Source organism: Canariomyces notabilis, assembly GCF_033297395.1.
Source record: "Canariomyces notabilis strain CBS 508.74 unplaced genomic scaffold N656scaffold_22, whole genome shotgun sequence".
In the NCBI taxonomy this organism is placed as follows: domain Eukaryota; kingdom Fungi; phylum Ascomycota; class Sordariomycetes; order Sordariales; family Chaetomiaceae; genus Canariomyces; species Canariomyces notabilis.
In genome coordinates this window covers 110,475-129,253 of record NW_027041844.1, presented here as the reverse complement: position 1 = coordinate 129,253, position 18,779 = coordinate 110,475, and the positions used below count along the sequence as shown (strand labels likewise).

General features: G+C 53.8%; 5 protein-coding genes across 5 annotated transcripts; 3 read left to right on the top strand and 2 right to left on the bottom strand.

The window, feature by feature from the left end:
• Positions 1–497: 497 nt before the first annotated feature.
• On the top strand, positions 498–2,487 carry N656DRAFT_782310 (uncharacterized protein). The gene has a single exon (XM_064815740.1). The coding sequence runs from the start codon at positions 916–918 to the stop codon at positions 2,131–2,133; it is 1,218 nt and encodes a 405-aa protein (XP_064667451.1). The 5' UTR covers positions 498–915; the 3' UTR covers positions 2,134–2,487.
• N656DRAFT_782309 (BSP-domain-containing protein) lies at positions 2,398–3,778 on the bottom strand. The gene is made up of 3 exons (XM_064815739.1): positions 3,239–3,778; positions 2,815–3,052; positions 2,398–2,743 (listed from the first exon to the last, which is right to left on the bottom strand). The coding sequence occupies exons 1-3, from the start codon at positions 3,662–3,664 to the stop codon at positions 2,535–2,537; spliced, it is 873 nt and encodes a 290-aa protein (XP_064667450.1). The 5' UTR covers positions 3,665–3,778; the 3' UTR covers positions 2,398–2,534.
• Positions 3,779–3,973: 195 nt separating this feature from the next.
• Positions 3,974–8,173, top strand: N656DRAFT_758342 (ARM repeat-containing protein). Its single transcript, XM_064813177.1, has 3 exons — positions 3,974–4,760; positions 4,820–4,938; positions 4,996–8,173. The coding sequence occupies exons 1-3, from the start codon at positions 4,296–4,298 to the stop codon at positions 7,811–7,813; spliced, it is 3,402 nt and encodes a 1,133-aa protein (XP_064667449.1). The 5' UTR covers positions 3,974–4,295; the 3' UTR covers positions 7,814–8,173.
• A 3,300-nt stretch (positions 8,174–11,473) lies between these two features.
• N656DRAFT_800458 (RhoGAP-domain-containing protein) lies at positions 11,474–15,309 on the top strand (the record flags this gene model as incomplete). The annotated part of the gene is made up of 6 exons (XM_064818013.1): positions 11,474–11,539; positions 11,598–11,628; positions 11,751–13,067; positions 13,124–14,884; positions 14,954–15,087; positions 15,163–15,309. 6 exons carry the CDS (start codon positions 11,474–11,476, stop codon positions 15,307–15,309), a joined length of 3,456 nt encoding a protein of 1,151 aa, XP_064667448.1.
• Positions 15,310–15,791: 482 nt separating this feature from the next.
• On the bottom strand, positions 15,792–16,774 carry N656DRAFT_782306 (uncharacterized protein). Its single transcript, XM_064815738.1, has one exon. The coding sequence runs from the start codon at positions 16,406–16,408 to the stop codon at positions 15,956–15,958; it is 453 nt and encodes a 150-aa protein (XP_064667447.1). The 5' UTR covers positions 16,409–16,774; the 3' UTR covers positions 15,792–15,955.
• Between the last annotated feature and the right edge of the window lie 2,005 nt (positions 16,775–18,779).

Below are 18,779 nucleotides of genomic sequence, written 5' to 3'. Positions count from 1 at the left end.
TCAGCTTTCCTGTACTAACGTAATCGCGTATCCCAAAAACCTTTGTCAACCTCGGCAACAGGCTGAAAAATAAACATATCCAGGTATTTGTGCTTCGTTACACAAGATCCGGCTTGAGTCTTCGAGTCCAAGGCGAGCTGGACCTGAAATGATGACCTCAGCCCTTCTTTATTTGATAACGTTATATCGTACCTTACGTTAGTTACCGGTACTGTACCGTACATGTAATACGTTACATACAAAGCCTTGAAAAGCGGCGTTAAGTGGAAGAGACTAAGGATATCGAGCCAAAACCGTCCGTGGTTCCGTCATGGCATTTCCATTTCCCGAATAACACGTCCAAGGTCTAAAAAGTATTCGAAGGGTAAGGTCTTGATGTTGCTTCTGATGCAGCCTCGTAACTTACATACGTAAGCGGCTTACCGAAACGGTCCCAAGCTCCTTTAAATGTTCGATAGCCCGGCCCGCCGCCTTGCCGCCGCATTTCCCACTCGCTTCCCCGCTCAACTCTCGATCTTGAAAGTCGCCTGGTCAACGGGCGAATTCGGATAAGGAATTGGCTCAGGATCACAATGCCGGTGCCAGTCGCTGCCAAAGGTGAGTTCAGAGTGCTTCAATGATTGTTGCTCCGCGTTTGCTTGTGTTTCCAGACCTGTGGCTGCCCCGCGCAAACCGTTGCGAATCATGGCGGTCGCCTGAACCTTGTGGCGAGATTGCCCCGCCTACGGCCACGCAATCCTCCCTAGCAGCCTCGTCTAGTTGCCACGACGGCTGAGCTTGATGCATCCTCCCGTCCCTCTTCTTTCAATTCTTCTCTTGACTGTGCTTTGGTCAACAACGTAGCCTGCATTTCCACCGAGAATCTTTCTCATCAATCCTGTTTTCTGCGCATCCCGGCCCATCTGATTTGTGAGCATGCCACCCGTTAACCATGCTGCCCTCGCCTCAGTTGGCATCATTGCCGCATCGGTAGCGGTGGCCGCAGCCATTGCTTTGTACGAAAGTCCAGAGGTCCGTCGCGTTGCAGAAGACCTCCGCAGACGCATCGCCATCGCTCTCCATTCTCTTGGTGACAATGTCGACCCAAGCAGGCGAGAGCCTCGCTTCAATCGCCCCGAAGACGCCGAGGGCTTCTATCAGTCGCACGATGTCGACGCCGACGATGAGACGCGGAGGAGACAGCGGGAAGAATTGATGTACTGGAATGCTATCCGCGAGGAACAAAGGCAACGAGAACGCCAAGGTTCACAGCAGCGTACGCCATCGCATCTGGGGTCGACTTTCGACGACTTCCTGGAGCCTGACGGCTCCGGGGAGCACGGAACCCTTGTCTTCAATACCGGCGCAAAGACTTGGGATTCCGACTCAAATAACGTGCTTAGACGCCGAGGCAACTTGGCGGGTGCTAGGGGCCTCGACATGTCTGTGATCACCAACCCCTTCAGTGACGAGCATGGCATCGAGATGGACGAGCGGCCACGCTTCCTTGAAGAGGAGGCCACGGATCTGTATCCTTTCCTTAAAGAGCAGCAGCACACCGATCTACAGCGCAGTCATGATGGAGCCATGTCAGACATCTACAATGCGACGCCGCTGGTCCGATCCCCCGAGCTTGCTCGGTCCCACGCCACGCTCTCTCCGCAGCCGAAGCCCGTAGCGGCCGAGGTCCTCTTTGACTTTGACTCCCATTCCCAATCAAATACACGCACCGAGTATTCGACTGCAGTAGAACACGGGCAGCAGCAGCAACAGCGAGAAGGCACTGCCACATCCACATCCCGCAGCGTCACGCTTGAGCGTGACCTCGCCGAGGACGAGTACATGACGGCGGGGCAAGACGATCGGTCGGCTTACGCTTCGATCCAGGCATGGGCGCAGAACTCATCTAACCCCGGGTTCTACTCACCTCTGCCCGTTTCTCCGCCGGCGCCCGTCTCGGAACCGGAGCTGATCAGCGAGGGCCAGCTAACCCCGACAGACTCAGTCTCGGTGGTGGATGTTGCAAATGACACAGTGTCGTCCCGGGGGGGGTACGACGTCATGAGCGAGACGGATGACGGCATTCCCACTCCTCATTCATGGTCCGAGGTGGGAAGCGTTATTAGCGAGAGCGAGAGCGCAGCGCGCGCGTAGATGGCTGAGGGGTATTCCGGTGTTTATGTTTGTTTAATGGTGTTTGAAGTTGTTCACAGCATTCCGATGGGCTTTTACCTGGGTAGGCGTTTTTAGGCACACTGGAATAGGGTGAAATCGGTCGAACGAGGGACTACTTGGGTATTATTTGGAGACATGATGGGTATTCTGATAGGGATTTGGTTGGCTGCTACACTCCTGGCGACGATCGTATTGTACTGAAAGAGCCCAAAGAGGCTGGGTACCTCTCTCATGGTATGTTTCAGGTTCAAGATAGACGATCTTCTATTCACTATACCTATATATGATCCGTCTCTCCCCAAACGTACGATTCACAGCTTATTTACAACTGGTACCCACCCCCCCGGTATTATCCTAAACTGTACATGTCAGGTCTATGTTCAGGTTCGCTCCTCTCCACCCTCGCAGTTCTCAACGTAGTCGCTGTACAGCTTCTCGACGGTTTCGCCCAGCAGTTCGGGCCAGAACCGCTTGGCATCGTATTTGTGCCGTCGCAATTTGTCGTTGAGGCGGCGGATCGTGCCCTCGCCGAAGCGCAGCTCGAGAAACTGCAGGAAGTAGGCCGTGTGTTGATATCCTCTGTCCCAGGCTGATCGGGGTGAAGGGGAAAAGGGGGGTTAGTATATAGCAAAGAGGTTGATATGAGGGATCTTAACATACCACCATCCGTTTCGCGCTTCCAGTGCGGTGGGCTAAGATCACAGTTGAGGCGCACCCAGTCGGCAAGCCCCTCGATCAGCCCCCCGGGACAGCTGCCATGGGCATCCCACTGATAGCAGTGCACCAACTCGTGGGTCAAGACGCCGGTGATCTCAGGGGTGAGCCGAGAGGGTGGCTTGATGGAGTTGATGTAGCCGAGGGAGAAGTGGATTTCTTTGTGATCGTTGTCTAGGTCCGTCTGTTTGGGAGGAAGGCAAGAATGACGAGTTGGATCGGGTTAGTCACATCAGACCGAAAAGGGAAAGGTAGCTAGAAGGTGAAAGGGTGAAGATGAGAGAGGGATCTTGTTGGTGGGAAAGGGCATGGGTGTCGAAGGAGTACGGGACATCTAGGACAAGATGGAGCAAGTAACTAGAGTTCCTACCCCCGTTGTATAGGCGACCCCATCCATGTCACGCAGTATAAGCGTCACAGACCGGGTCGGGGGCACTGTTGTGTGCCGGTCTGACGGCGAGCGATAGAGCAGTCTCAAGACATTGTCTACAGCAGTGGAGAGGACGGTGGCAGGGTTGACAGCGCCGAGAAATTTAGACGCGCCGGGGTGGTCGAGATCGTGGATCTGGAGGCGGAGCTTCGGTTGTGGAAAGGTGCAGTCCTCCTTTCCGTTTCCGCTCCGATCCGGCTTTTCTCCGTCTTGCTGTTGATCTTCGGCCGCTGACCCCGGGTTCCGTTGTGGGACCGCAACCGGGGAGGGGACCGGGCCCGCGGGCCCAGCGTTACTTCGTATCAAGGTATCGGGAAGACCTTCGGATGGTTTCGAGACGAAACCGGTTTGTTCGCGCAGCGTCATGGCGTCGGAGAAAATTGGATACTACGTGTATGTATGTACAGAAATCAAGCTTGCATGCACAGAGGTCATCATTATCGTGATGTTCGCTTCAGCCTGTTAATACAGTACAACTCCTTACAAATACGGATACCTACCTGGTAAGAAAAAGTTAGTCCGAAAAGGTGTTGTATATATCTGGCTTATATTGTATTTTACATTACTGTACCGGCAGCCTCTAGCTATCACAAGCTGATCCCTGCACCCTTGTTTATTGCCCCTGCCGTTGACTGGGGTTACGGAGAGCCCCGCGATTGCTAACCACCACACGGACATGGTTCAACTTTGAGCTAATTCGCGCCGACGAACATCACCATTATCACGATATCCCAATATCCCAGCAAGATCTTCGGGTGCCTACTTGGAGTGTCTGAAGACTGCGCGCTTTATCCAGATCACGCCGAATAGAGTGGCACTGATTGTTCTGTTAAGGATACATAATATTCGAGATCGAAACACCAAGAGGCCCATCAGCTGACCAGTGTTTTTTTTGTTTTCTTTCTTCCGCTTTCCGTAACCGACAATTACAACGTTCCCTGTACAGCACGCATCGATTGCGACACGCGCACTACTACAATCCTCTCTCTAACAGGGGATGGCAGAGAAGCTCACCGAAAAACAGGTCGCTGACCTTGTCGCCATTCTGCGCACCGATGCCTCGATCGATGCCAAAGTCCAACAGGTGACGGGAGTGAAGTCTAGCATAAAGCAGCACAATGTCCCCGAACCTTGCATCGTTCCCCTATTCGATGCGCTGCGCACAGCTTCTAGCTCCCAGCACGCCGTTCTCGTCAATGCTGGTTTTTCGGCCCTCAATCACCTGCTCGCCCGACTTTCGCGACAAGAGCCCAAGTATCTCTCCAAGGAGGCTTCCCGGACTCTACCGCTCGTCACCGAGAAGCTAGGTGACCAGAAGGAGAAAATACGCCAGCTCGCGATCCAATGCTTGGTAACAATATACAAGGTCGCTTCTCAGGACGTCGAGCGCCTGGTGCGCGACACCGTCATGACCGGGAAGAGCTCTAGGGCCAAGGAGGCCGCCTTACAGTGGCTTCTACAAGTGGGCATAAGATGTAAAGCCCAGTTACATGGCTTCGAATGAGCTAACACGTATTGTAGATGCACCAAGAACACGGCCTGCAGTTCCGGGCCTATGTCCCGGCACTGATGGAGCTGCTGGAGGATGCAGATGGCATGGTACGCGAGGTGGCCAAGTCCACAGTGATCGAGCTGTTCAGGTACCATCTTACAACCTGGCCCATACTCGGCGGGGCCAGAAGCTTACTTGCCAGCAGGAACGCCCCCAACGCAGCGAAATCAGACCTCAAGAAGCAGCTAAAGAATTTCAGGGTCCGGCCGGCGATAGAGCAGGCAATCGTCAAGGAGCTCAATCCTACGGGCTCAGGCCTCGTCTCGCAAACTGAAAGCTTGAGCGAACCTCTTCCGTCTCAACCCACTCTTGCCGCGAGTGTCTCGTCTCTCGCCGAGCGGCCCGTCACGCCGATGCTGGACAACCGCCCCGATCAAGTAGAGCCGCTGTACGTGAATACCCAGCGCGAGCTCGAAGAGATTTTGAGAGAGATGCATTTCCATTTCGACGGCAAGGAAACAGAGCAAAACTGGCTGAAGCGAGAAGAGAGCATCATAAAACTGCGAAGACTCATAGCCGGCAACGCGGCGACCAACTTCAGCGAACCGTTTCTTAGCGGGCTTAGGGCGCTCCTAGACGGGATCATCAAGGCTGTCACCTCGCTGAGGACCAGTCTCTCCAAGGAGGGCTGCAGTCTTGTTCAGGACATGGCGAGAGCGTACGGTCCTGCGATGGACCCAATGGTGGAACTGCTCATGCAGACGTTCGTCAAGCTCACAGCCGCCACCAAAAAGATCAGCTCGCAATTGGCAAACGCCACGGTCGATGCCATCATCTCGAGGGTTACCTACAACGCGCGTCTCATGCAGCATATTTGGCTTGCGTGCCAAGATAAAAATGTCCAGCCGCGGCTCTACGCATCTGGTTGGCTGAAAACGCTACTGAACAAGGAAGCCAACCACAAGAACCATGTCGAACATACTGGTGGACTGGATCTGATTGAGAAGTGTATCAAGAAAGGGCTCGGTGATGCAAACCCTGGCGTGAGAGAGAAGATGCGTGCGACCTACTGGACATTCGCCAATATCTGGCCGGCAAGGGCCGAGGCTATCTTGAACGGGCTCGATCCAACGGCGACGAAGCTGCTGCAGAATGACCCCCATAACCCGAACCCTCCCAAGAAGTCAGAAGTTGCCGCACGCCCTGGCTTAGGCCTGTCTAAGAGCACCATGGGAACTTCAAAACCGAGTCTCCGTGAAACCATGCTCGCGCAGAAGAGAGCAATTGCATCCAAGACCATCCCGCCCCGTCCGGGCTCAGCCATGTCACACTTTTCGCCTGTCCGGACGGTGTCGGGCACCTCTCAATCCTCCTCGGGCACCACAACATCCACAGTGCGCACAAGGCCCGAGTCAGTCATTGGCTCCACAGGCGGGCTCTCGGGAGCTCCTGTGAGGCCTGGAAGGAGAAGACCGGAAGTAGCTGCTCGTCCAGCGACAGCGGGGCCGTACTCTGTTAGAAGCCATGACCAGCCCTCAACCGAGCAGTCTAGCCCCCCCGACCTTCGCAGGACTAAGGCGGTCACACCCAAGCCAATCGCATCGTCACCGAAAAGGACAGTCCCTAAGACGGCTCGTCCCGGTCAAGTCGCAAGTGCCAACGAGCCACAGGCTCCAACGCCAACGAAAGTGGGAACCCCGAAGGCCTTTGCATCTCCTCGCGCCACCCCCACGAGAATTACACTACCCCCCTCGTCAAGCAGCCCATCAAAGGCGGACGAAGAATTCACCCTGATTGTGCCGACTCTGCAAGCTGTCCAAAGTCCCCCTCAAAAGGAGAGACCATCCACTCCACGCGGAACCGCGTCGCCGGCTCCGAGTCCCTCAAACACGCCTTCACGTATTCCACACCTTGGCCCGGCCCTTCCCCCAGCCCTCCTCGAGACTGCAGCTCCCATTGGAACAACACCGACCCCGGCTGGTTCTCCTATGCGAACGGTTGAGCCAGCCTCGGCTGCTCCCACCAGTCCGACCAAGCCGTTGGAGGTGTATGAGGACCCATCTACTGCGGACCATCAGGCGACACCTCAGCCAACCTTTAACAGTAAAATCCTAGAAGACAGGCCGATCAACGAAGATGCGGCGACCCTCCAGGAAGCCATCCGGCAACAACAGAACGGCGAAGCCAACGGCGTCCCTCACTCTCCGGAGCGCGGAAAGCAAAACGCGCGCCTCCTAGACAGCGGCATCGCCAAGGTCCAGCAGAAATCGCTGGACGTGCACGGCTTCCGCAAGCTGCAGGGGATCATCCGCGATAGCAAGACCACGGCGCTGCTAACAGACGATAGATTTGACGCGCTCGTGTCAGGCCTCTTTGCCTTCCTCGAGTCACCGTTGTCGAATTTGGCCCCAGAGAAATCCCAAGACGTCAAGGCGCAAATCTTGGCGACCATCAAGTTGCTACTGAAGAAGATGCGCGACAACTTCCGCCCGCACGTCTCGAGAAGCCTGGAGAGCCTCGTCCGTGCGCGCGCCACTTACGAAGGGCGGACGCACATGGTGAGCGGGCTGGAGCTCCTGGCGACCGACCTGGTTGCCCTAGGTGACCCGGCTGAGATGGTCACGGTGCTGACGAGGATGCTGGCGGGCATGGACGTGGACGGCGGCGTCGGCGGTGCGGGAGGCGGTGGTAATAGCGCCGAGGGAAGATCGTTGAGTATGGGGATGCACATTCTCCGGGAGATGCTGGATTCGAGGGCCGGCCCGGCGGGTTACGTGCCTTCGGAGGGGGAACTGCAGGCCTTGGCGGGGCTCGCGGCCAGGTGTCTTGAGAGCTTGGAGTCGGCGGTCAGGATGGATGCCGTTCTGCTCTGCGTGGCTATCCATGCCAGGGTTGGCGATGCCAAGTTTTGGGAGGCGGTCAAGGGCGTCAGGGACGATCCCAAGAGTTTGATCATGTACTATATCACCAAGCGGCAGAGAGAGATGGGCGCGGCGGCGGCTGCGGCTGGGCTGGTCGCTTGATTGGGCGGTTGGATTCGGGTTTTCGGTTTTATGTTCTTTTAATTGTGCCCGGGGGATTGGTTTGGTGCCGCGCCGCACCGCATCGGATGTCACGACGTAGGTTGTATACAGTACCATTGATCAGGGATCAGGACTGGGAAATGGCAAAGAAAAGGGAGAAATCGGGTGAATCATCAGGGGCGTCTTTGGTGTTGGAGTCTCCTCACTGGACACGGGCGTTGAAGTTATCGAAGGCTGTGAAAAGCGTCCTGGGCTAACTTTCGTGTTGTTTTCAAACTGCGAATGAACCCTATATCACCGGCTGGCCTTGATCGGTCAGTATCCGCAGCCTCGGCGTTGCTGGGCCGTTAAGTGTTTGCTGTTGATTATCCTGTTTAGATCAGGTCGCAGTCGGTACAGGTGTATGATACATAAGGTAGGTAATATTACAGCCCTTCTGTACTGCGATGGCTACTAGCTGTTGCTCACCAAATGACCAAAGTGTATGTATGTACAAGTATGTACATAGTTAAGGTACCTCTATCTCGCTGCTGCCCGGTGATGTTGTCATACTTGATCGTTGCAAGCTAAGCTCAGCAGTTGGCCCTTTATTACAGAAGCAATCACTAGGTACCCCTTTTCTGATGGGTAGGCTTTAACAACACTAAAGCTTATCAGGGGCGAAGGACGACAGCGTGAAACAGTCGTCATTCTCAAGACACAGTGCTTCTTGCGAATGGCTGTCATCAACAACAACAAATACCTAATGAAGCAACTGCTACCTATGACCCAAATGGAGGGTTCCCTTGCAGCATGATGCATGCTGCTGCAGTGGAACGCTACGATAAAATTGTCACCTCCGCAATGATGGGGGTGGAGGTTTTCAACAATTGATTAGGGATCGTCTGAGCCGAGTTGATGGAAACACCAGCAGCGCTCTTTTATTATTATGTAGGCAGCAATCTGCTGGAGTCGTGTGTTCCCAAGGCACGAGGAGATTGAACATGTTGACGACACGTTACAATTAACAATGCCCAATGTATGTGCGGTGCCTGGCGGTATCGCTTCCGAATTTTGAGGTTCTTGGGTGACTCTTAATGGACGGATTATTGCAGGCGGGATATGCCGTTCGGCCGGGGAAACATGGGCTGTAGGAGAACTTTAGGTCATGTGTAAGTCTCCTTTCGTTCTTGAATGAATCTTATAATGTTTCCCACGATGCCGGACCCTTGCTTTGTCTGTGCTCACTCGAATGCGTGATCGGCTGGGAGTGAGCGAGAAAGGAAGCCGAGGCAGTCAGAGGAGTCAGATCGTAAAAGGGAAGGGATATGGACGGTGTTTGCGAATCTAAAGTGTGCGTACTTACAATACACGACACAACGTGTAACAGTGTAAGGGACGTGCTGACGTTACGCAACTATCCTCAACACTGGGTGCAGTGGCCTTATTCTGAAACGCCAAGATAAGTGGGTCGCAATCGTGGATCTTCTGCAGCCCAAATTGCAGATCCGGCTTGTACCTAAATGCCAGCCTCAGGTTGGGCCAGCGTTAGAGCAAAGCCTGTCTTGTTTTCAATGGAGCTGTATGACACAAAAGTACCTAGTATGGAGGTAGGTGGTCCTGTGTGTAATACTTAATGGTAATCAGTCTCTAGAATCAATTGCTATATGGAGCGTGTCGGACTGTCATGCAACTTTCTTCGCAGGCTGTATGTAACGTTGTGTACAGTACACTAAGTACCCACAGTACGATAATTACAGGAACCGCAACAGCCGTCGGCAAACTGCGCCGCTCTCATGAAGCGCTCGCCTGTGTCAAACTTCGCTGTGTAAAGTCGGCTACCGCCTACATTTTATAGTAAAGCTGGCAAGCCACTCATCAAATCTTGGTCGAGGCTGATTCGTTTCTATTCTTGCCGTCGTCAAAGATCCACGATGCAGCTTATCGGCTTCGGCAAGCTCGAGGCAAGCCTGGGAGTCGAGCAATCTTGGCCCTAACGCAGCTAAGCTGCTTAGTCACAGAGGGGGGGGAGGAGAGGTAGGGATCGCGGATGCGTCCAGTTTCGACGTCGGCAGTCCGCAATCGATAGCCGTAGGGCTTGCCGTCAAAATCAGCATAGCAACTCGGAATCCTCGCCCTCACACCTATAGCCCTTGGGCACTTCGAAGTTCAGTCAGTCAGTCGAGCCATAGGATGGTTGATCTTGCGTGGAGTTATGCGGTGGACACGCCTTGGGCCTATTACTGGCGTATTCAACAATCTGAGACTGCAACAATGCACGCCGTCTTCATCGAGCGGTGAACGTGTCCAATTGACTCTTTCCCGCTAAGGTATTCGTCCTGTCCCTGTCCTTGTCACGTAGGACGAACATCTGGCAGCTCGACAGCAAAAAAATGTCGAAACCTCTGTAACCAATAGGAAGCTCTTTTCATCTGTTTCAACTACTGAAACTTCTGCTGATGGCGTAACCAAAGTCCATGAGGCACAAAAATGCGTACAATACCTACATAATGGAACTTAGGATTCCTTTGATCTGATGATTTCCGACCGAAAGGCAGAGCCCGTTCCTGAACTTCAGACACATGGGATGAAAGACTCGTCTTTCAATTAGGTTAAGGATTCCAATTTTCGGGCCATTCATCAGTGCTAGCAGGAGGATTGTCTGACGCAGCCGGCTTTTAACATCTCCACGTTTATCAACATTAGTTAACTGAGAGGACGTTGCCAGCTGTAGCTTCAATCCCGTTAACTATTGGTTCCCCAGATGACCCTGTCGAGGTGCCCCTGACCCCATGTACAGTAACTGCCCTGAGCCCCTGGGCTTGGCCCCTTTCAGGCTTTCACAGCGGCGGAGCCCTGGGAAGCCAAAAAATCCCTGGGGAAAGCAGTGATCCCAAGTTCCCAACCTCAGTGAAGATTAGTGCGCGAACTCGCCTATTTTTCTCACCTCAGCTCAATGTCAGACACCCGATCGGCAACATTGGAGGTGCATCGAACTGCATCGACTCAACCTTTTCCCCTCCTTGTGTCCTTGTTCAGGGCCGCTTCTCTTTTCCCTTTCCCATCTGATTGGGAGAGATTGAGACATCCCATCAACCATTTCCCACACTGCGATCTGCATCGACAGTTCGACACGCATCTGATCTGGTTTGCTCCACTTGTGCCTTGGACGAGCAACCCTGTTCTCACTTCCGACAACAACCCTCCATCCTGCTCTGCGGCACTCCTCGGCTGTCATCCGGTTGCTGCGAGCCGTGGGACTGTCTCGCTGGGCAAGGGGCTGTTCGACATCGTGGCCTTCCAGTTTTTATTACCTTGTCCTAATAGAAGCTCACAGCCGAGCATCTCTTTTTCTTCAGGGAGCACGACTTGTTGATTTGTTCCCGCAGACTGCAGCTTAAAACAACCGAGACAGGTGAACTGGGCTTTGTTTCTTCCACTACCTACGGATACCCTACCTCCATCAGTGCCGAACACAAATCGACGGGCGGATATATAATACATAGCCAGACCGAGACGTCGCGCTTCCGACGCGGCAGCCTTGCGCCGCTGTCTCAACACACGCTCGACGCATCGCCCACAGTGCATGCCGCGTCGACTATCCGTACCGTTTCGTAGCCGGTGCACTGCCGGCTAGCCGACCCAGACCGAACAGCCTCGCTCAGTCACCACTCACCCGCCATGGACGACTATCTGGATAGTCCTATGGACGCCGATGACATATTTCCTTGCAAAGGATGTGGTCTGGTGGGTTCCGCAAATCTCAATCGCGTCTCTGGCCGATGCTGATCATAGAGTCCGGTAGATCCTCGAGGAGGGCAAAGCCTTCGAGCTTGGTATGTGCTCGGATCCTCCGAATCAACAGTTTCTTCCATGCCCTGCCGTAGGAGGACGCCCGTCGATGGCCGAATGATATGTGTTGGGGTTTTTCTATATCAACGTGCTAACTATACTCTAGCCGGAAACAGATGGCATCTCGATTGCTTCCGATGCAACACTTGCAACACTCTCCTCGATTCGGACGCCAACCTACTGCTGCTCGGCGATGGCTCTCTGATTTGCAACAATTGTACCTACAGCTGCAGCGCTTGTGGGAATAAGATAGAGGACCTCGCAATTCTGACAGGAGACCAGGCATTCTGCGCGACATGCTTTCGGTGCAGGAACTGCAAGCGGAAGATAGAGAATTTACGCTATGCCAGAACCTCGCACGGAATCTTCTGCATGAACTGCCACGAGTCATTGATGGCGAGACGGCGCAAGAAATCCAAGGCAGCAGCACAGGCGAAGCAGAGGGAGAAAGATGCCTCTCCCATGATCACAGACAAGTCGCTGCCAGCATTGCCACCGAATGCTGTGCCCCCTAATGGCTTCTCGGGCGAACGTGTGACGCCCGATTCCGATACCCCGACCGAGCTGTCTCCCCGTCCCCGAGCAGCGTACGGCAGAAACGAATCATCATCTCGAAACGGATCAAGGCCCGATCGTTCCCCAGAACGGCCCCAGGTGTCCGCCAAGGAGTCCTCCCTAGCTCCTGCTGGCCAGAGCTATAAGCATAACCGGAATTCGACCATCGTCTCGGCAGATCTGAATAACGGGGATTCCGAGGGCTTTTTCATTCCCGTTGCGCTCGATCCCAGTCCTGCACCTTCGCTGACGCCGCAGTCGATGTCGGATGCGCTCGCCGAATCGAGCAGGAGGAACAAGGACAGCGACTATTTCAATGCGCCAAAGCCGCTTCCTCCCCCCGAAAAGCGGTCCGACTCCCAGGCGACGCCCCATATCGCATTCCAGGAGAAAGGACGGCAGCCATCTTCCGACTATGAGATTCCCCAGCATGAGCGGCCGGCCAGGAAACTGTCCAAAAGGAATGGAGCTTCAAAAGTTTCACCTGGTGCCGGGGACGACAGGAAGGTTTCTGGTGCAAGAACGCAGCCGGGCGACGATTTCAGGCTTCAAGACGCCCCGAGGGGCAAGAAGGCTTCGAATTCCAGGAGCAACTCTGTGTCTCTCAATTCTCTAGACGTGCCTACGCCTGCCAAAGCGCCTCCGCCCCCGCCACGGAACACAGAGGTTCCAACGGACACTGATGTTGACTCACCCGCCCAGCCTGGGCTACCGGACAAAGGTCCTCCCTCAAGGTCTTCCCAAGACTCCCGGCGGAGAGATGACGATGCGGTTCGACCGTCGCACGACCCAACAATTTCCGGTCGGCCGGAAGCTCCCCCTGCGAAAGCTATCAATAGAAAGGAGATTCCACAGAACCCGCGGAATGGTGAGGGGATGATATATGATTCCGTGACAGGGCTTGGATACTAACAGCAAATTTAGTGAATGGCAATGACTCTGGTCTTCCCACACGGCCCGTCTTTCCTGAGACGAAACTGAGCGACACGTATATGTCACCCAGGGCCCCGCCCCAGCCGCCCACGCAGGCCCCCAAGGAGCCGACAAGCGCAGCGAGCGAGGGGGCGGAGCCGAAATTGCCGCGATGGAGCTCCGGCGGCGATTTCAGCCTGGACGAAGATATGGCTCGAATCTTGGGCACCGATGAAGGCTCATCTTCTATCCTACGGCGCGTATCGAATGCCGTTCGGCATGGCCGAAATAGCAGCAGCGAGACCGGCAACAACCACGGCAGGCTTGGCCATAGCAGGAGCGTGAGTGAGACGACAAGGGGGACGGTATCACCCCGTTGGCCTAGAACCCCTATTGCTGAAGATCCGGGGCATGGTGGGCAGATGCCCGACATCAGCAGCCCTATGTCACTCTCCGGCGGCGCGCAGGACGATCCGGCGTTTTTGAAGCGACAGCTCAGGAATTCAGAGCAGCGAGTAGCGGAGTTGGAACGGCAGTTCAACACGGAGAAAGACCTGAAGAGCTTGAATAAAAAGCTAATCGAGAAGAGGAAAACGGTTTCGGTTCTGGACACTCAGACAGAGATCATGATTCGCCAAATTGAAGTTCTGGCCAAATACGTGGAGCGGGCGAAAAAGACGGGCGAGCCGATCGACACCCGAGAGCTCGAGGAATCGGCCATCAAGGAGTTTGTGCAAAAGCTGGACAAGGTCAAGCAGAGCATGACAGCAACTATCGAGCAGCTCCATGCTGAACGAGACGAGCTTCTGGACCAGAAGAACCAGGCAATTGCTGATCGAGACCGGGCGCTGCTCGAGTTCGAGCAGCTTTCGTCCAAGAACGCTCAGCTAGCTGACATGAATAACGACCTGACTCACCAGATACAGGAGAGGTTTAAGCAGCAGGTTAACAATAGCGACATCAGGATGTCGCCCAGTGGCCTGGGCATCTACAGCCATGCCAAGGGAGTATCGACGGCATCAGTCAACATGGACGCGGCCAGCTTACAGACGGGCACTACAATGATTGGCACTGACGCCGAAGAGCCGGTCGTTGAGGGCCCCACCGTCGTAAATATCCGGAAGGGCCAAGTCAAGAAATTCAATTGGAAGAAGGGATCGAGCAAAGTTGCACACAACATCACTAGAGGAATCAACCGTGCTGCAGGTGCCTTCCAGCAGCAGGATCAAAATCGCGTCCAGTCTCCGCAAGGACTGGGCGGTGATAGCATCGGGCTCCCCTATAACATGACCGTCGCCCAGGTCGACTCGCCAGTTACCGTAGCTCCCCCGGGCGGTATTAACCGGGCTGCCACCGAGGGCAACGGGCGACAAGGGTTCGGCTTCTTCAGCAGCAAGAAACCAAACGTACCCAAGTCGACATCTGTTACGAATGTCTCAGCGCCTGCCGTTGCCGAAGCCCCTAGCACCCTGTTCGGCTCGGATTTGGTCGAGCGGGCCGATTATGAGAAGCGTCAGATACCCAGTGTCGTGACACGCTGCATTGAGGAGGTGGAGCTACGCGGCATGGACATTGAGGGGATCTACCGGAAGACTGGCGGCAACTCGCAGGTCAAGATGATACAGGAAGGGTTCGACAAGAATGAGGACTTTGACATTTCAGACCCGGCTCTGGATATCACGGCGGTCACGAGCGTCTTGAAACAGTATTTCCGCAAGCTGCCAAACCCGCTGCTTACGTTTGAGGTTTACGAGCGCGTGCTGGAGTCGAATGGTAAGCTCGGTTGCATCTTGCAGTTTGAACAATTTCGTCGAGCTACGGTCCTGCTGACACATGGTGCAGTGATCCAGGACGCAACCGAGCGCTGCGCGCACCTGAGAAAAACAATCAACATGCTGCCCCCTAAGCATCGCGACTGTCTCGAATTCCTTATGTTCCACCTCGCCCGCGTGGCGAGTAGGGAGAGGGAGAATCTGGTACGTGTGATCGATGACTCGCTTTGTATATCTACTTATCCAAGGTCATGGCTGACTGGAACTTTCTTCTCGCAGATGTCGCCCAAGAACCTTGCCGTCGTGTTCGCCCCGACAATCATGCGGGACCACAGTCTTGAAAAAGAGATGACGGACATGCACGCCAAGAATATGGCCGTGCAGTTCCTGATTGAGAATAGCAACACCATCTTTGGCGAGGCTTGAAAAGAGTTGAGGCTTCTGTCGGAGTGAATGGAGGATTAACCGTGTTGAAATTTGATTTCAACCTGCTTTTCTGTTTTGACTCATCTATTCCTGTTCGGTCATGGCATTGAGAGCGAGAGAAATTACCCCTGTTTAGTCTTCATCTTCGATTCGGTCTTCATCGTACGCCAGAGTTTCTTGTTAGGTCTAGTTTAGTGTCAACGTTTGAGCGTGTGTATGGGAATTGGAGTCTTGTTGACTTTCCAAGCTGTGAGGGTAAATATCTTCTGCCAAAGAGAGCGTTGTCTTTAGCAAGGGGATTGGGTGGGAAACTAGATGGAGGATAGTATTTTCTTCATCCCAAAGTCTAGTTGCGGTTGCAGCGGGTGATTAGCTGACCAACAGATGTGTTGATTTTTAAGGAGTCCTACTTTGATTGAGCAGGATAGGCAGCGCAAACCTACGGGCTTGGCTGGTTTTGAGACTGGCGGGGATGGTTTTGTTTCATGCCTTGACGGAAGAAGCACGTCATATGAATAGAGAACGGTGTTCACCAGTGGGACCACCTCTCAATGGAGGTAGAAGTCAGCTCGAATTCAAATGCGACTGTTGCCCCCCGACTCCCCAATTCCAACCTTTCATCCGTGTCCCTATTCATGGTCTGGTGTTACCTTGATCCCGTTGTCCCGTTGTCCCCAACCAGCTTCTTCACCCTGTCCAGCAGTATCTTGCTTTCCCTGCCCAACTTGCGCTTGCCGTCCGGGCCGGGGGCTTTTGCCTTGGCCATGGCCTTGCGGTAGCGCTCGCGCTCGGCGATGCGCTGCTGCCGCTCCTGCTCGCGGCGGGCGAGCTCGGCCGCGCGCTCCTCGGCCTGCTTCTTAGCGCGCTCGGCGGCGGCTAGCTCCTTGGTGTAGTAATCCGGCTTCTTCTTCCTCCTCTTCTTCGTCTCGTGCCTGCTGGGGGGTTCCTCCTGGTCGGGCTGTTGTTGATCATCGGCTGTTGTTGATGTTGTTGGGTTGGCCGGGTTGGTGGTTGTACTGTCGGAGGCTCGCGGGTTGGAATTGTCGTTATTGTTGGGATAAGGGGCCACGTCAAGCATGGCTTGCCGCTCGGGATGCATTTGTTGCCCTTGCTCTCCACTGTTTTCGTGTTGTTGTTCCTGGTTGGCGGCTTCTTGTTGCTCGGATGCCGTTGCTACCGCTGCTACGGCCTGGTGTTTCTGGTGTTCTGCCTTGATCTTGGCATACTGCTTCTTTACTTTGGCCTTGATGATGAGTTCCTTTTTAATCTTGGTCACTATAGGCAATAAGTCAGCGACTTGCCTGGATCAAGGTGTGCTTTGAAGCCTTTAACGGCGAGCGAACGGGTTGTCAGTTAGTTACCCTTCCGTTTCCAGGGGCCGTCGGGAAGGTTCTCGGGTCCCACGCGGAAGCCGTGCTTGGGCTTTTTGACCTTCCTCGTCTTCTCGCCTGCATCGGAACCAAGGTCTTCGTCACGGGGCCGCTTGGAAGACATGATATTCGTCCTGAGCAGGTGGTTTAATGCGAAGGGAGTTTGTATTCGTCGCTTGCTCCGTCGTTTCTTCGCCCGTTCGGCAACCGTTGTCCGCAGCGTCTGCCGGTGAACATTATTTTTTTGGCCGATGCAGCTCTTCCCCGGTCCGATAAGACGGAATTACGTTATCAGCGTGGGTGGTGAGTGATTGAAGCCGGACCCGGAGCTAACCTGGAGTGAAAAAAACACTGTGTTGAGCCGTATTATGTACTATGTGTACTGTATTATACATACAGTACAGTACCTGATGTGGCTAGACAAGCCAACACACGTCTGCTGCAGGCGGTCAAGTGAGTGACAGCATGGCAGGGGCAACCTAGAGCAGACCCAACCGAGCCAACGCCATCCGCGGCTGGACATTGTCTCAGTCCAGGCAGTGCCGCGTAGAATGAAACCCCGTCAGGCGTGGCAGTTTGCAATTAAGTGGCGATGACGCACATTGGCTAGCGGTTCCTGCACAGCAAGGGGTTGACGAAAATCTCTCTGCATTGTACGGAGTACAGACTATAGCTTGCATTCATCCACAGTAAAAATATACCATTTTAAGTAGGGTTTCCGCTCATTAGCGATCACTAGCCACTGAATTGTGGCTTACAGGAGGCTTTGTGGCTGTCTTGAGCGGAAACCCACCATGAGCGGAAACCCTAATTAAAATGGTATGCTCTGGCAAAAAAATTAATCGCGTAGACCTTTTTTAATAATCGGGTAGACCTATACATACTTCAGTGTCTGTAACCAATGGGCGTGCTCTTCTCCTCAGCCAGGCGAAAAGAGCAAGCCACAGGCTGGGCGCATTGGATGTACTTTATACTCTCTCGACTCTTGACTCTCTGGCTCTCTGGCTCTCTAGCTCTCTAGCTCTCTGGCTCTCTGGCCCTCTTGAACTCTTGGAAAGCTCAAATCTACGATTAAATCAAACGCGTGCATTTTCACGAAAGCTGACATAAGCAGCTGAAGCCGCTTTTCCACCGGGAGCCCGGCCGGCCCGGACCACCCACCGCGATTGACTGCAGGTGCTGTAGCCACGGAGCGGTTGCGTTACGACGGTATGGTAATGATGACTTGAACCAACAATTGTCCAAGGACCAAGATATATTGCAGCATCAACGCTAGGCTCGCTAGGCTCAATGCTACATAGTAACAACGGCCTGAGGAAGTGATGTGCCCGGTCTGTGGCTTGCTCTTTTCCCCCTGTAAAATGCGTGGGGAGAGCAACGCGCCATTGGTTGCAAACTTGGAGGTGGGTAAAGGTCTACCCGAATATCAAGAAAGGTTTACCCGATTATTTTTTCTGTGCTCTGGGATGGGATGAGACTTATATGCTACAATAGGGAGCCAATTTACCTCGAGCAGAGTGTTAAATTAGACGCGGATATTGCATTCAATATCAAGAATTATACACTATGCCTTTATAGTGTGCACTTAGCTGGAGATACTAGTAGATATACTTGTACTATATACATTGTAAGCTGTAGCTAACCTGTACGGTGTATGTGGTATGTAGGAAGTCTCAGTATTGATCCTCTTGTCGTAGTACGAAGCCTACAGTGCAAATGCATGCTAATATAAACACTGTATACGGAGGTACTGTATGTATAGTACAGTACTTCGTAGTGTATGTACAGTACATACAGCATTTCTACCGCCAAATCTCAACCCCGGTTCTTTCATGATAATCGCCAGCACCTTCCTTCCACCCGTAACTTCCCCGAGCATTGCACGCTTCCAACGAAATCTGGGAAGGACAAGACAATTAGTGCTTGTTGTCTTCTGAGTGTTCGTCCTAGCCAACAACGCCGATTTCGACCTTGATTTCGCGGCCTTTGCCGATAATGATATTTGACTGACTGGGATCGTGCCTCTCACTTATTCAACACTTGTCGGGCCATGATGTGACTGTATCCACCGCACTCCGAACAGACCGCCACCTTCCGATA

Bases quoted from the DNA above. Each gene is read 5' to 3' on its own strand.
- N656DRAFT_758342 (XM_064813177.1), top strand. From the start codon at position 4,296: ATGGCAGAGAAGCTCACCGAAAAACAGGTCGCTGACCTTGTCGCCATT. The intron at 4,761-4,819 runs GTGGGCATAAGA...CACGTATTGTAG, and splicing joins CCTTACAGTGGCTTCTACAA to ATGCACCAAGAACACGGCCT. The intron at 4,939-4,995 runs GTACCATCTTAC...ACTTGCCAGCAG, and splicing joins ACAGTGATCGAGCTGTTCAG to GAACGCCCCCAACGCAGCGA.
- N656DRAFT_782310 (XM_064815740.1), top strand. From the start codon at position 916: ATGCCACCCGTTAACCATGCTGCCCTCGCCTCAGTTGGCATCATTGCC.
- N656DRAFT_782309 (XM_064815739.1), bottom strand. From the start codon at position 3,664: ATGACGCTGCGCGAACAAACCGGTTTCGTCTCGAAACCATCCGAAGGT. The intron at 3,053-3,238 runs GTAGGAACTCTA...CCTCCCAAACAG, and splicing joins GGGTCGCCTATACAACGGGG to ACGGACCTAGACAACGATCA. The intron at 2,744-2,814 runs GTATGTTAAGAT...CACCCCGATCAG, and splicing joins GAAGCGCGAAACGGATGGTG to CCTGGGACAGAGGATATCAA.
- N656DRAFT_782306 (XM_064815738.1), bottom strand. From the start codon at position 16,408: ATGCATCCCGAGCGGCAAGCCATGCTTGACGTGGCCCCTTATCCCAAC.